Raw genomic sequence first — 14,453 nt, 5'->3', positions numbered from 1 at the left:
TATCTTTTTAAGTGTATTTTTTTTTTTTTAAAATGTATCTTATTTTTTTAAATGTATCTCATTTTTTTTCCTGTCTAGAATATGCTTAAAAAAACCCTCCAAATACCAAATTTCAAAAATAATATTTAAAATAAACCCTAAATTCTTCCCATTATAAGAAATCTCAAACCCTTTACAACAATATATTCATTATATAGTTTAAATAGGAAAAATAACAATAGATGCCTCACTCACTTCATCCAAACTAATTAACACCAACCCACTTAGAAACTACCCATAAATTATTTGAAGTATAGCAAAATGACAACCAAAAATTTAAAGTACCAACCACCTAATTACGGTAAATTTTGCCACATCCTATCGAATAAAAATATATATATATAATATACTCTCTCTATATTAGAGTTCGAAATTACCACTAAAATAAAAATAGATAATATACTCTATGTACTCTCTCTTTATAAATACCTATATATACAGGTGGTGCACTGGGGTTCAATATCTATTTATTAATTTAATTCGTTATTTCCAAATCGCAGACGTACAAGGGTTTGGAATGAGGGGTTTATGTTTTATTGGCAAAATTGAAAATCTGACTCGTAGATTTAAAAACGAAGTAGAGAACCATGGCGGGCGTTCCTCCTTCACAGCAGGCGATTGCTGCTGCCGCTCCTTGGATCAGAGGTCTCTTTGCCTGCCATCATTTTTCTTCTTATACCACTCTTTTAAAGTCTACACCTCTGGTTTTATCACTTAGGGATTTTCTTTCCGTTTGTCTGTAACGAGTGTGATTACAGTGATTCGAGGGCTGGGAATCGCCATAGGGTTCGAATTTCATGGTTTCAATTTTTGTTTGTTTGTTTGTCTTTCTCGGGTTCTGGGGTTGCAATTGCTGAAGAGCGGTCGCGGGTTCCAAACTTGCGCCGTCGCAGTTGTTATCTATATCGGTTCCCGCTTCGAATACCGTGGAAAAAGACGTAGAATGCGTGGGATCATTGGAAATGGATGAGGTCACAGACTTCTTGATCGTGTGACAGTGGGAATATTCGCCAGAATATTCCACATCGACGGTTTTGTGGCTACCGGAGGAGGTGGTCCACTAACTTTAATTAAGCTAGCAGGGAGAGAAAGCCAAACACAGTGACTGATCGAACAGTGAAATTTCAAATGATGAGGACATTTTTAAGAATCAGTCGGTCATATGGCGTATAAAGGCAAATTCTATATAAATTCCTCCCCACAGCATCAAGGCCACTGTATCTATGTGTTCATCCCAACCGACATGGCATAGAGTTGCCTATGTGTTTGATGGGTGCCTTCTTTGTGATTGTCGTGTGTTTTGTGGCTCTCCTTTGTGAGTGTTGCCTGTGTGATTGTTTCTTAATTGCAATTATCCTAGCAAAGTAGTACACTTCTGATTGAAGATTTCCATAAGAAAGTTACTAATACAAAGCAGCATATCCCTGGTCGAAGGTTTTCATACCATGTGAATAATTACTATCTTGTTGTGTTAGGCATTCAATCCTGAAGTTTTGTAACACTACAGATCTCATTAGAAGCTCCATACTGTGTTGGCGGATTTTTATTGAGAAACTTCGAAATTTGGTGATTTGCTAAATTTGGGAAATACAATCAGAGACTTGCCATTTCATTACTGGAACTCGTTTTGCCAGGACTAGACCTTTAGGAATTTAATCGGGGCCTATGTGCCAGTTTCAAACAGAAAACCATATATGCCAACGTCCAGATTATGCTAGTGTTTCATAAAATTTGCGGAATCTCCTTTACAGAGGTGACAGGTAAAGCCGGGAGAACTTGATGGTGAATTACATCGTACTTTTTTTGTTACAGAATTTCTTGTTGCTGAATTAAAAAATGAACGAGGAAGTAGCAAGATTTGTATTTACAACTACGATTATTATGTATAATGGGATTTTCACATGGTTTGATTTTAAGCTGGTAAACCTCAGAGTTGACAGATAATTTTATTTATGTCCAACAATTGACCACATAAGTAGGTCAATGTGACTAAGGAGTAACGCTAGTGTAATACAAAGTGGGAGTGCCCTAGCATTTCCTATATTTAACCTAGCAACAATAAGCAAAGGTATACAAACTGATGCAGAAGGAAAAATCAAACGAGTACAATAGTGAAAACACTGACGAGAAGAGCATGGCAGGCGGAACTGGAACTGGAGGCTGAAGTGGAAAGAGAATGGAGGGAAGTTTTCTGCTCGAAGTCCTCAATCACTCTGCTTATTAGTCATCCACATTCTTCCATTTGGCTTGGGAGGCCTGCATTTGGCTACTCACAAATGTTAAATTGTTGCGGTCTGCCCTTCAGTATAAACACACATGTGAACATCTCTATAAACTTGCAGGAGTACGAGGCCTCAGCTAGCTCCCTTTGACTATCAGGGACACATCCAATTAGCCCTGTCAACTCAAGGATATCTAACATCCAGCTCACTATGCATTGACAAGTAAATGGCATAAAAGGGAGCCGTGTTTCAATGTCTCTGTGATCTTTGTTTTGCCCATACAGTGGTCACATCCAACTTTTATCAGTAAATGCATTTATACAATAATTAACTGCAAACATGTTCTGATTTTATGGCTTTCTTTGATGCCATCCAATAACAATTTTCAAGGCAAGTGGCAAGAATTGTTACCTGGAAATTGGAAAGCTAAGTGCCGGAAATTGGTGACATGCCTTTTCGATTAGACTGAAGATAAACATTTCTTTCCACGGGTTATCATTTATGGCTTCCATTTTCTTTGTATAATAATTTATTAATGCTAGCACTTGTGGACCCGTATGGCCTCTTGGAGTTTATGTCCAGTTATCTGTTAAACTTGTACAGGATTCTATCAGTAAAGTCTTCCATTAGTGGCCATTAGTTTTCTATCAGTCCGAGTATGATTTGTCCTTGCATCCTGACCATTATTGTCATACAGAGTAGATAAACATCTACTTGCTAGTTCTAATGGAGTCCCTGACTATTCCTGATAACGACTTGTGCTCTTACATGTTATCTATCTGTATATCTATATGTGCGTCTCTGTGCGTGCACACATGCATGCCAGCAAGACAGAGCAGCACCAAAAACTTTACCTTGGGCCACGTTGCCTGTATTTTACTTAATTTGGCACTGCTACCCCAGTGTTTCCATTCTTGACCTTTTTCTGCCCTCACTATTTTCAAATTCCCTCTTCAGAGACACTCAACGTACTTTCAAGTTTCAGCACTTGATTTAGAGTTAGGCCTCCACTTGTTCTTCCATCTTTTTTATTCTCTTAGCAGTTGTGGACCCGTATGGCCTCTTGGGGTTTATGTCCAGTTATCTGTTAAACTTCTACAGGATTCTATCAGTAAAGTCTTCCATTAGTGGCCATTAGTTTTCTATCAGTCCGAGTATGATTTGTCCTTGCATCCCGACCATTATTGTCATACAGAGTAGATAAACATCTACTTGCTAGTTCTAATGGAGTCCCTGACTATTCCTGATAACGACTTGTACTCTTACATGTTATCTATCTATATATCTATATGTGCGTCTCTGTGCGTGCACACATGCATGCCAGCAAGACAGAGCAGCACCAAAAACTTAATTAAACACAGAAAGGAAATTTTGATATGAATACCCTGGGCCACGTTGCCTGTATTTTACTTAATTTGGCACTGCTCCCCCAGTGTTTCCATTCTTGTCCTTTTTCTGCCCTCACTATTTTCAAATTCCCTCTTCAGAGACACTCAACGTACTTTCAGCACTTGATTTAGAGTTAGGCCTCCACTTGTTCTTCCATCTTTTTTATTCTCTTGCTCTTATATGTTTATTGGCTACAACACTTTCTCCATTACCTATGACCTCCTTTTCATGGTCCAGAATATCTTATGCTATCTTGTACCAAGCATCCATAGAGTGGTTTAAGAAATCCTCCACCATACCAGCCATGCCAGTTCATCTCAATATCTGCTTTATATACCAACCTCTTCTTGCGGGTGTGTCTTGGATCTATCAGGAAGAGCCTGAATCCTCTTCTCTGTTAGCTTCCTATGGATTTTCTTGTTTTCTAATATTTGCCCCTATTTTTATCTACTATTCTAGAAGCTTCCTAGCTGCTAGAAGGTGCCAATTTCCAAGCTTTGATCCAGGCTGTCATTTTACGGTTCATTTCCTCTCTATTCAATTATGGCTTTTCTCTTGTCGTGGGTGCCAGCCCTGCCACCACCCCTTCTCTTTTCATGTTACCTCTTCCTTCTTCCATCACTGCACTGATGCTGTGCAGACTGTCCTCAATTCTACAACTGCCCTTGTCCAAAGTGCTCTGCAAAATCTCCAAAGACCTTTCAAGACTGATCAATGTTTCCCTCATGTTTCCGTCTAACCTTTGTTTGTTTCCATCCTTCAGCATGATTGATTAATTTTCCTTGCAAGTTGGTGAAAGATTCTCCCCTTTTGTCGCAATAATTATACCGCTTTCCTTAAACATAATGTGTTGTATGATGGTAGGGATGATTCAGGGGTGTGCAGGGGCATATTGTTTATTTTTTTCTTTGAATTTCTTGTCTTAAGTGGTCAACCTTATGCTGATTGTTTTACAAGCCTTGATCCTCAAGAACTTGTGTTTTAAAACAATTTTTTGGAGGGAAACATTGCATTTGAAATTCCAAGTTTAGCAATGCCTCATTTGTTGCAATCTATCAAAGCAATCCCTTGTAAGGCAACTGTCTAAAAAAGATAACATGAAAAGCTAGTAGGCGGCTGTAAAGAAATGGCAGTGAACAAAAGCTTAGATCATATAATCACTATTCGAGAAAAGGATAGGGAATATGCAATAAATCATACTACATGGAACATCTGTCTTTTCAAGTAGATATTAATACACAAATGCAAGATTTTTCCGGGAGTCTAACAATAAAGAATTGAGGGCAAGCATAAGAGCATTCTTGCAATTCATAGGGAGCTGATGGTCATACTAGTGATTTTTCTTCTATTGTTTTATTCATTTCATCCCATCACTTAAAAATTTAATTGTGTGATTTTACAAATTTCATATCAGTATTGTACATGGTAGCTTATGATTCTAAGTTTCTAACGAATCTGTCTAATACAAAGATTTTAGGCACTACAGGACAAAATGACCACTTATACAAAAGTGAGGAAAGAAATTTTGTCCACATGGTCTATGATGTTGCATGGTCTTCAATTTTGATATCTAATTGGTGCATACTCCGTTGGTTGTGCTCCTATGAAGTTCCAATTTGATGGCTCTATTCTCCTCTACTCTTACATTTGTATAATCTCAAAACATTAGATTGGTTAAGAACTATGTAAGGAATGGTATTAAGAAAACAGCAAAAGGATTTGCTAAATTAGTGTTTTAGTTGGGGTCTAATCACACAACATAGACCTTTAAAAGTTTGTTATCAAACATAGAGATACATTGGGGGTTGGTGACCTTAGGAAAGCAAATGCTCCAAATTAGGGCTGGATTGCATTTAATTAATGAGAGAGATAAAGAAACCAAATTCTTTTTGAAAGTCCTTAGGTATAAGCAAAACTTACAAGAATTATGCTGCAATGTTTGAGATAGCACAATTGTCTTCTAGGGTTGATTTTTGGAAAGATTTGTTAGCAATATAGTTCCTTTCTTTGGATAGGCCTGCTAAATTGTTTCCAGGGATGATTAAAGAAATGCCAATATGTAGTTCCTTACAAAGGTTGTTATTAATTTGAAATCTTTTAATGTTGTTGAAGATGTGAGTGGCATATCCTTGTTGATGATATTGGTCCATATGAATATGACCCATTGTTGCATGAAGCAAGTGTGGTTTTTGGAAGCGTCATATATATATACACACACACACGCACACATTGTTATTAGAACTGGACATCAGAACTAGACGAGCCAAATTGAACTTGCTGGTCCAACTGGTTCGGATTTGCTGGTTGTACATACATACATACATACATACATACATACATATATATGTATATACACTGTTATTAGAACCGGACATCAGAACTAGACTGAGCCAAATTGAACCGGTTGGTCCAATTGGTTTGGATTTGCTGGTCCAACCGGTTGGAAGGCATAACTGGGTTGGATCTGCTGGTCCAACCAGTTGGAAGGCATAACTGGTTTGGATCGGCCTCCTAAACCATTTTTGGATGGTTCGGTACTGAACTGGCCATTTTCACCAAACTGGTCAGTTCGGTAAAGTCGTGTGCAATGCAACACGTGGGTTTATTTATTTATTTCTCTTAGCTATTGGTCCACAATAGGTGCCTAATATTCAAGCCTATGGCCTTACTATTGCTATGCATTTCATGGTAATGTTAAATTTTTAAAGTAAAAATGACATTTCCTTTATCTTTCATTTTCATCCTTAAATTTTTAACATTACCATGAAATGACTTAGGATGTTTGAGAGTGACTCTGAACTCATTGGATTTCATATGGAGAAAGTAGAATTTTAGATCCCATTCAAAATCCAACCGACTTAACAACTTTTCAAGATTTGATGATTGGGGGATTGCAATATTTCCAATGGATTTTGTCATGCAAGAGGGTATGGAACTAGTATTTAATCAAGAGTACTAAGCCCTCTATGTACGTTGATGTTAGTGGCATTGGTTGTCAAACTCCTCTATCATGATCCTACTAAAAATGTACCCAACGCTCGAACAAAATCTTTAATTGACATGCTACGCATTTTCTATCTTATTTTAATGCTTAGAGGGTGATATTGATGACGAAGATCCCAATATAGGTAAAGATTTTGATGATATGTAGTTATTTGTTGTAGCATGATTTTTTTTGGATGTTAGAGGTCATCTAGGGCTTGTTTTTTGATGTATTTTTGGTTCAGAGATGGTTTGCACTCTGTGTTATTTTGATTATGTGCATCCTTACATGTTATATAAATGAGAACTTTTGCTTATTTGTGTATAAATGGTTTGGCTTCATATGGATGCACATGAATATATATGTTTTTCTTTAAAATTTGAAAATTTTATGTGTTTTTGGTTCACTGTTTTTTGGTTTGGCTTTTTTACTGGTTTAGGTCTGGTTCTCACTGGTTCTTGGCTTGGGGGGTCTACCGGTTCATGTTGACAAATGTAACTAGTATCGGTCTTCATAATTGTATTTGAGTCATGATGTAATGTATTTGTCAAAAGGAAGAAAAAGAAAAAATATTTTGTAAAAGAAAAATTATTTATTAGCATGGGGTTCATGCTTATTTATTTTATCTCTAGTTCAAAGCACCCATTGAGTGCTTTTAGGGTTTATTTCATAGTCATTGTCTTTATGTAATAGACCCTTCTTGGGCTCATTGTATCAAAGAAGAAAATTATTTTTATGTAAAAAGAGTCATTTGTCACTCCTCCATCAAGTCAGCCTCAAGAGAAGACAAGTTGGCCTCATGAAGGGATTTGACCACCTTAAAGAGACTATAAATAAGAAGGAATTCGACCTATTTATGGATCCATCTATCCATGAATTCCATGTGCAATTTTTCATGAAGAAAAGAAGTGTGGAGTTGAAGGAAGAAAGAGACAAAGTCTAGCAAGAAAGAAAGGTTCCATTGTCAAGCAAGAGAGACCTAAATTTTGCTATTTATGCCACACTTGCGAGCAAACTAGGGTTATTACAGGTCCGAAGAATTGCAGGTCTGAAGTGTTGCAGGTTCAAAGTAGTGATGAATGAATTTCGGAAGTTGTAATAAGGGAGAAAATACTTGGAAGTATTGACTAATGAAGAACTTGACCAGACTCTCTTGGAGGCTGACTTAGTGGCTTGGAGGAAGTCTATTTCTTGGTCAAAGGGTCTAGGTTGTCTCATTTGATTTGATTCTAAAGAAAAGAAGATTTTTTTTTGGGTTTTCCCCTAGAAGAGGGGTTTTGCCTTGGTTGAGTGCCTACATCTTGTGTTCTTTGTTGCGTTTGTGATCTTCATTGTTTGGCATTTGTCTTGATGATAAAAATATAATGATTGCAAAGAAGAATTAATAAGAAATATCACAAGAAAGTGTCAAAGAAAGAGAAATCAAATTAATTTAACCCTAACTATGCTACCCTAAGGATTTCTCAACATGGTTTCAGAGCTAAGGTCAGTGAAGCAAGGCAACTAGAAGATCCCAATTGAAGGGTAAAGGGTTGCTTATTTTAGTCTTGAAGGCCGATCTCCTAGAAGGAAATCCTAGATACAAAAAGAACATATTTTTCTGGGCACATTCATAAGTATATACCTCTGTAACTAGGCCGTAGACCAAAGCTTATGGACCGAAGAAGTTAGAGGAGTAAAGAAGCATTTTCTTGGAGATTCGAGAGGCTAGATCAATAGCCTAGACAAGGCCGAATCCATTGTGGGATAGAGCGAAGATTTGTGCTTAAATGTTAGTATCTGAAATCAATATTGAGATCTAAATTCACCAAGTTTTGTGCATTTGAAGTTACCACAGGTTCTGTGCAAGATCAAGGTGACCAAGTCATATAATTTGAGGACTAAAGGTAGTCCTTGAAGCCAGCAAAGAAAGGGACACATGCCAAGTTGTTTATAAGCATTAGAGGCCTATTTGCAAGACCCATTGTTGAAGTTACAATCACTATAATAAGAAGTCGAGATTCTTAAGAAAGACAGTACAATGCACCTTTATATAAGAGATCTGAACCCTCTCAAAATCGACAAAGAATCTCTATTGTATTTTGAGCAGTGCATTATAATAAAGCCCTATCTAGAGGGTCACAGTCTCATACTCAGAAGTTTATATTAGCTGTTGACAAAACCTGTAACAACCTTTCTATCTCAAGAGCTGTGTTACTTGAAAAGAAATCAAGTTTGCATTCTTTTGGAATAGGAACAAACCCTATTATTAAAGACAAAGAAAGGTAGATTTTGTGCAAAAGGTATATTTTGAGAATTTGAAGAAGCAGTGGAATTATTTGGCTTTTTAAAGTCTTATTAGAAGAAACTCTTGAAGGAAGCGATCTATATCAGTAAAAAGAGTTGACTTAGCACCTTGAAGGCTTCTAATACAGATAAGAGAAAGCATCTAGTATTGGAACCAACTTGAAGTCCTCATCTAACTCAAGTAAGTATAGATATTATTGTTTATGTTTTAGTCATCTAACAATATGTTTTCAATTTGCAAGAAAAAGCAATAAGCTCTATGGATTATCAATCTTTCAATCATAAAAGACAAAGGTATGTAATCTTGAGGTATGTATAGCATGTTCATTTGTTAAGAGTCTAGCATGAAATTTTTTAGGTTTAATTGCTTGTATGACTCGAGGTTTGCAAGCTCTAATTGTGTTAATGTTAAAATTGGCAACTGGGGCCAAACTCCATGTGGGTCATTTTATTTATGGCAGCTGATATTTTTGTTGGATCCCTCTCATCGAGAGGTGTAGGATTGATCTAAAGATCATCCGATTCCGATAAGTATTTATGAAGTTATGAATTTATTTGTATTATAAGACATATTGTCAAGTCAGCCAACATCCTATGTAGGCTCAGAAGCCCAATAGTTGTGTCTATTCATCATCTACGTTTTAGTATAAATATAGAGGACTTGAAATCTTTTGACACACACATCCTCTTCATGTGTGGTCTCCTCCTCTTCACGTCTTTGGGTTTCGGTGAAGGAGAGACACAATGAAGATACGCTGGCCCAAAGATGATGCCCTAACCGCAGTGATGCCCTAACCACAGTAAGCCGCAGGCTTATGAGGATGATCTACGCAGCAAACAGAGACCTTATACGTTGTTCATGGTGAGACCTTATACGTTGATCATGGAGACCTTATACGCAGTTCTTGAAGACTCTTATATGCAGGTCATATCATTGTTAAGAAGAGGCCTAATCCGTAGAAAAGGAACTCGAACTTCTTACCTTAGATTGGGCTGCAGGCAGAGGACACTTCAGCGTGGGAAAGAGGCAGTGTAGGAGCCTTTTGGAGCTGTATTGAAGTCTGTTCACACTTGCTGGGAGGCCGAGTTAGGTAAGGAGAAGGGCAGGTCTGTTGTGGCACGTTGAAAGGGCAAGAGAACTCTGTTTGGGCAGAATGTAAGTTACAGGTAGGCTGTGTGGTAGGCCACAGGCCATACCACCACAGCAAAGCACTTGCGTGGGTCTGTTTTGGGGTTGTATTGTGCCCTAATCTCCAGCGTGGAAGCAGAGGGATCACACTAAGGTGGGCCACAGGGATTTAACGCTGTTTGAGGGCTGTTGCAGTGTGCTAAAGTGCCCTAACCAGGAACAGTCAAGGGCAACGTGGGACAACAGATTTGGAGGCAAGGTTGTTGTATAAAACCTAGCAAAGCATGTCGTAAAAGTTTAGGACACGAAGGATGTAACCTTTGTTGATTGTAAACCTAACTAGGTTTAGGTTTTGGATATCTAAAGTTTGATTTCTTAACCCTAGATGCTCCCATTGTGATGACATGCTAACCATATATTGATAAAGTTAACTTCACGCTCTTGCATATTTGTGCTTGGTTGTACTTGTTGATAAGATTTGCAGGTACATAGTCTTCAAGATATTGAAGATGCTTATCTACCTCATACTTGATAGTGACTTAATGATGTTGAGCATGATGGAAAGAGGGAGTCTCGATGACATTTGAGTTTATATTAATGATTAATAAATGACCTTGTTAATAAAGGATGATGTTCCTGAAGGAATAAAGTTTTGGAAGGTCAAAGTTCTCTGATGATATGATGATGCAAAAGAGAGAGCCTGTGTGTTTGAGTTGTTGATGGATTTGTCCCTTAGTAGAGAAGAAGCTTGGATAAAGAAAGGGTATATGTCCCTAGTGAAGAGTGATAACATATTGTGATAGCTATAGTAAAGACCTTGAAGAAAGAATAAGATTGGAGAAAGGCTAAAGCACTACAAATGGTTATTTTTAATTGATGAAGTTGTGAACAAGAATTGGATGTTTTAGAAAGTGTTGAGGCTGAGTTTGGTGCTGCTGGAAAAGTTGAAGAAGGAAGCTTCTGTCGGAACGTGTTTGAAGATTGTGATGAGCTTAAGCAACACTAGAATAGTTGAAGACCTCAAAATTTTGTGCTAGCATAAAAGAACATATACGTTGGAAGTTTGATATTAGTTGGGGTCGTGAAGCTATAGTACGTGCCAACAAGATGAACAATTAGTTGACGTATTAACAAAATCTCTTCCCAACAAGAAGTTAGTTTATTTTAGGAGCATGCTCAGATTGGTAGATATCTCTGGTTTGGTTGAGAGGGAGAGATGAGTACCATAAAACTGCCTGTATGATGGTACTTGGGAGGACATCTTGGCCTGGTTAGTATTGAGATCTTAGTTGATTCTGGATTTAAGACCTCTGTGGTTTATATCTTTTAATTTAGACGCTGGAGAACCCACAGTATTAACCATTTCTTTTATCAACGCTTCAAATCCCAATCGGGATCCATCATCGGGACAAACTTGAATGGTGATAGTAGAAGAGCATGAAGGTTTAAATAGTTTATAATAGAGATATGTCTGCTAGTATATGTCTAAATCCCAGTGAGGGAGGGTATCGTGTGGAGTTCTGGTTTAGTGTTGATACTTGGAACGCTCTAAGGGTTGGTGTCAGGGCATGGAGGCCTAGATGGTATCTATATCTTGTTGGATGGATACCATGGTTGTAACCTAATTGTACATATAGTGGTAGATGCCTGGATGACACCTTAGTCCCTGTTGAGAGGACACCGTAGCAGTTAGGGTATCCCTAACATTGTGTATTTTGTTGTACTCTTCTTAAGAACATTTCAAATTGAGGTCAACCTTTCACCAGTTGAACAATCATGAATACCTCCCTAGTTAAGAAGTAGTGTTGAGAAATATAACTAGTATTGATCTTCATAATTGTATTTGAGTCATGATGTAATGTATTTGTCAAAAAGAAAGAAAAATAATTTTATTTTGTAAAAGAAAAATTATTTATTTGCATGGGTTTCATGCTTATTTATTTTATCTCTAGGTCAAAGCACCCATTGAGTGCTTCTAGGGTTTATGTCATAGTCATTGTCTTTATGTAATATACCCTTCTTGGGCTCATTGCATCAGAAAAGAAAATTATTTTTATGTAAAAAGAGTCATTTGTCACTCCTCCATCAAGTTGGCCTCATGAAGGGATTCAACCACCTTGAAGAGACTACAAATGAGAAGGAATCTGACCTATTTGTGGATCCATCTATCTATGAATTCTATCTGCAGTTTTTCGTGAAGAAAAGGAGCGCGGAGTTGAAGGAAGATTCGAAGAAGGATACAAAGTCTAGCAAGAAAGAAAGGTTCCATTGTCAAGCAAGAGAGACCTAAATTTCGCTATTTCTGCCACATGTGCGAGCAAACTAGGGTTATTACAAGTCCGAAGAATTGTAGGTCTAAAGTGTTGTAGGGTTGAAGTATTGATGAACGAATTTCAAAAGTTTCAATAAGGGCAAAAATACTTGGAAGGAGTGAGTTATGAAGAACTTGACTAAACTCTCTTTGACGCTGACTTGGTGGATTGGAGGAATTGTATCTCTTGGTCAAAGCGTCTAGGTTGTCTCATTTGATTTGATTCTAAAGAAGAGAAGAAGAATTTTTTGGGTTTTCCCTTAGGAGAGGGGTTTTGCCTTGGTTGAGTGCCTACACCTTGTGTTCTTTGTTGCCTCTGTGATCTTCATTGTTTGGCATTTATCTTGATGATAAGAATATAATGATTGCAAAGAAGAATTAACAAGAAATATCACAAGAAAGTGTCAAAGAAAGAGAAATCAAATTAAATTTAACCCTAACTATGTTGCCCGAAGGATTTCTCAACAGTTCGATGACCAGTCCGATTATGATACCATTGATATATATCATTGCATTTATATTCAAAAAACATCCTTAATGCCAAGTTAGTTGCCGAATACATCAAAGCATGCATATTGTATGCAAATCAAGATAGAAATGGCATCCATCGTACATTAATGATTAATTATTCGAGCATCAACCATTTAGAATCTAGATTCTTCCTCTTGTCCGGCCTTTGCCTCTAGCTTAATTCTCTAGGGATGTTAGTCAACATTGCCCAATTTTGATCAAACTGCCTAATCCAAGTCTTAAAATATGGTAGAAAAAGTTTAACATGCCCGATCAATGATTTTGACTTGAAGGGTACATTTTTGCTAAGGCCATGACAAGGAAGTTCAACAATCGACACCACCAACACTGGGGTACATATAGGGCTTGGTGCTCTTGATTAAATGCCAATCACATATCCTCGTACATGATATAATATAATGAAATGCCACAATCCCATTGATCCTGAAATCTTGAAAATTGTTAGGTTTGTTGAATTTTGAATGAGATATGAAAATCTATTTTCTTCATATGAAGATCAATGAGGTTGTAACCACTCTCAAACATCTAGAGTCATTTCATGGTAATGTTAAATTTAAGTAAAAGGATCCTTTTACTTTAAGAATTTAACATTACCATTTGGGAGCATCTAGGAAACATCATGGGGAACATCAAGGGAGCACCTTGGGAGTGTCCGAGAGGCATGGTTCCTCACAAAGTAGTTCAAAAATTCCAAAAAAAAACCTAAAAAAAAGTGATTTGCATAACTATGTGGGCGGGGTTTGGAACTGTGGCAGAACTACGGTTTGGCTTGTGGGACTGCGAACAGAATCGTCACGGTTCCAAAAGAACAAGAAGTGTGGTTTTTCAACGGAATTGCAGTTCTGCACGAGACACGGTTCCGTATGGGATGCGGTTCCAGGTTTTGATCCGTGGGGGGGACGGTTCCTACAACACTGATATGAATATTGTCAATCTACAATGAGTTGAAGTTGGTTTCTAGTCACCATTGTAGGTGATAAAGCACCAACAATTGTGGACTATCTTGTAAGTTTAATAAGGCTACATAATATTTCAGTGACATCGTCCTAATAAAGTGTATAAAGAAGCTATGAGAGAAGGTTCAATAAGGCAACTTATAGATCAATGATCTATAAAGCAAAGACCTTGAAAGAAAAAAGAAGTGGAGACCAATTTCTTAGTTTAATGTGCTTTATAGGATTCTAGCTAAATTACTTCGTGAAGAATTAAAATGTTTATCACGTTAGGGTAGATGAGAGTCATTAGATATAGTTATATTGAACAAACTAATATTTGTTTAGGTGGGAATAGAGTGGATTAGAGAATTAGATTCAGATGTGTTATTTCTCAATAAAGAATTTTAGAAGACATATGATAAAGTAGAATCACCCTTTGTTCTTTTCAAGGTATTTCCCTTTGATCCTTTATTGTTATTTTAAATCTTATATCTATCTCGTTTGTTGAAGTGTTTTTCTAGCAAATTTCACATTGTTCAAGTTAGTTAGACAAGGATGTCCTTTAGGCCTTGCTACTGCAAAATCTAGTAGGCCTCGTGATTGAGTTCGCTAGGTGAGAGCTAGACCT

The 14,453-nt window shown here is 37.3% G+C and overlaps 1 protein-coding gene across 12 annotated transcripts in view; it reads left to right on the top strand.

Moving 5' to 3' along the window:
• The first annotated feature begins 499 nt into the window (after positions 1-499).
• Positions 500-14,453, top strand: part of LOC149201970 (pre-mRNA-processing protein 40A-like) — a 415,839-nt gene continuing 401,885 nt past the window's right edge. For 8 of the 12 annotated variants that reach the window (XR_016253883.1, XR_016253881.1, XR_016253882.1 and 5 more), the window contains exon 1: positions 500-684. Coding sequence is in view for 9 of the 12 variants with exons in the window: in XM_089403047.1 (XP_089259173.1) it covers positions 627-684 (58 nt within the window). In the remaining 3 variants the exon portion in view is untranslated. Of the gene's footprint in view, positions 685-710; positions 1,257-14,453 lie in introns of those variants that run through there. The other 4 variants (XM_089403053.1, XM_089403050.1, XM_089403049.1 and 1 more) reach the window with 2 other exon arrangements.

This window comes from Pinus tabuliformis, chromosome 2_1 (assembly GCF_031772625.1).
Source record: "Pinus tabuliformis cultivar Carrire ecotype Pingquan chromosome 2_1, CPIR1, whole genome shotgun sequence".
Lineage (NCBI taxonomy): Eukaryota > Viridiplantae > Streptophyta > Pinopsida > Pinales > Pinaceae > Pinus > Pinus tabuliformis.
Note: the sequence above shows the minus strand (reverse complement) of the source record. Positions and strands in the feature narration are given on the sequence as shown.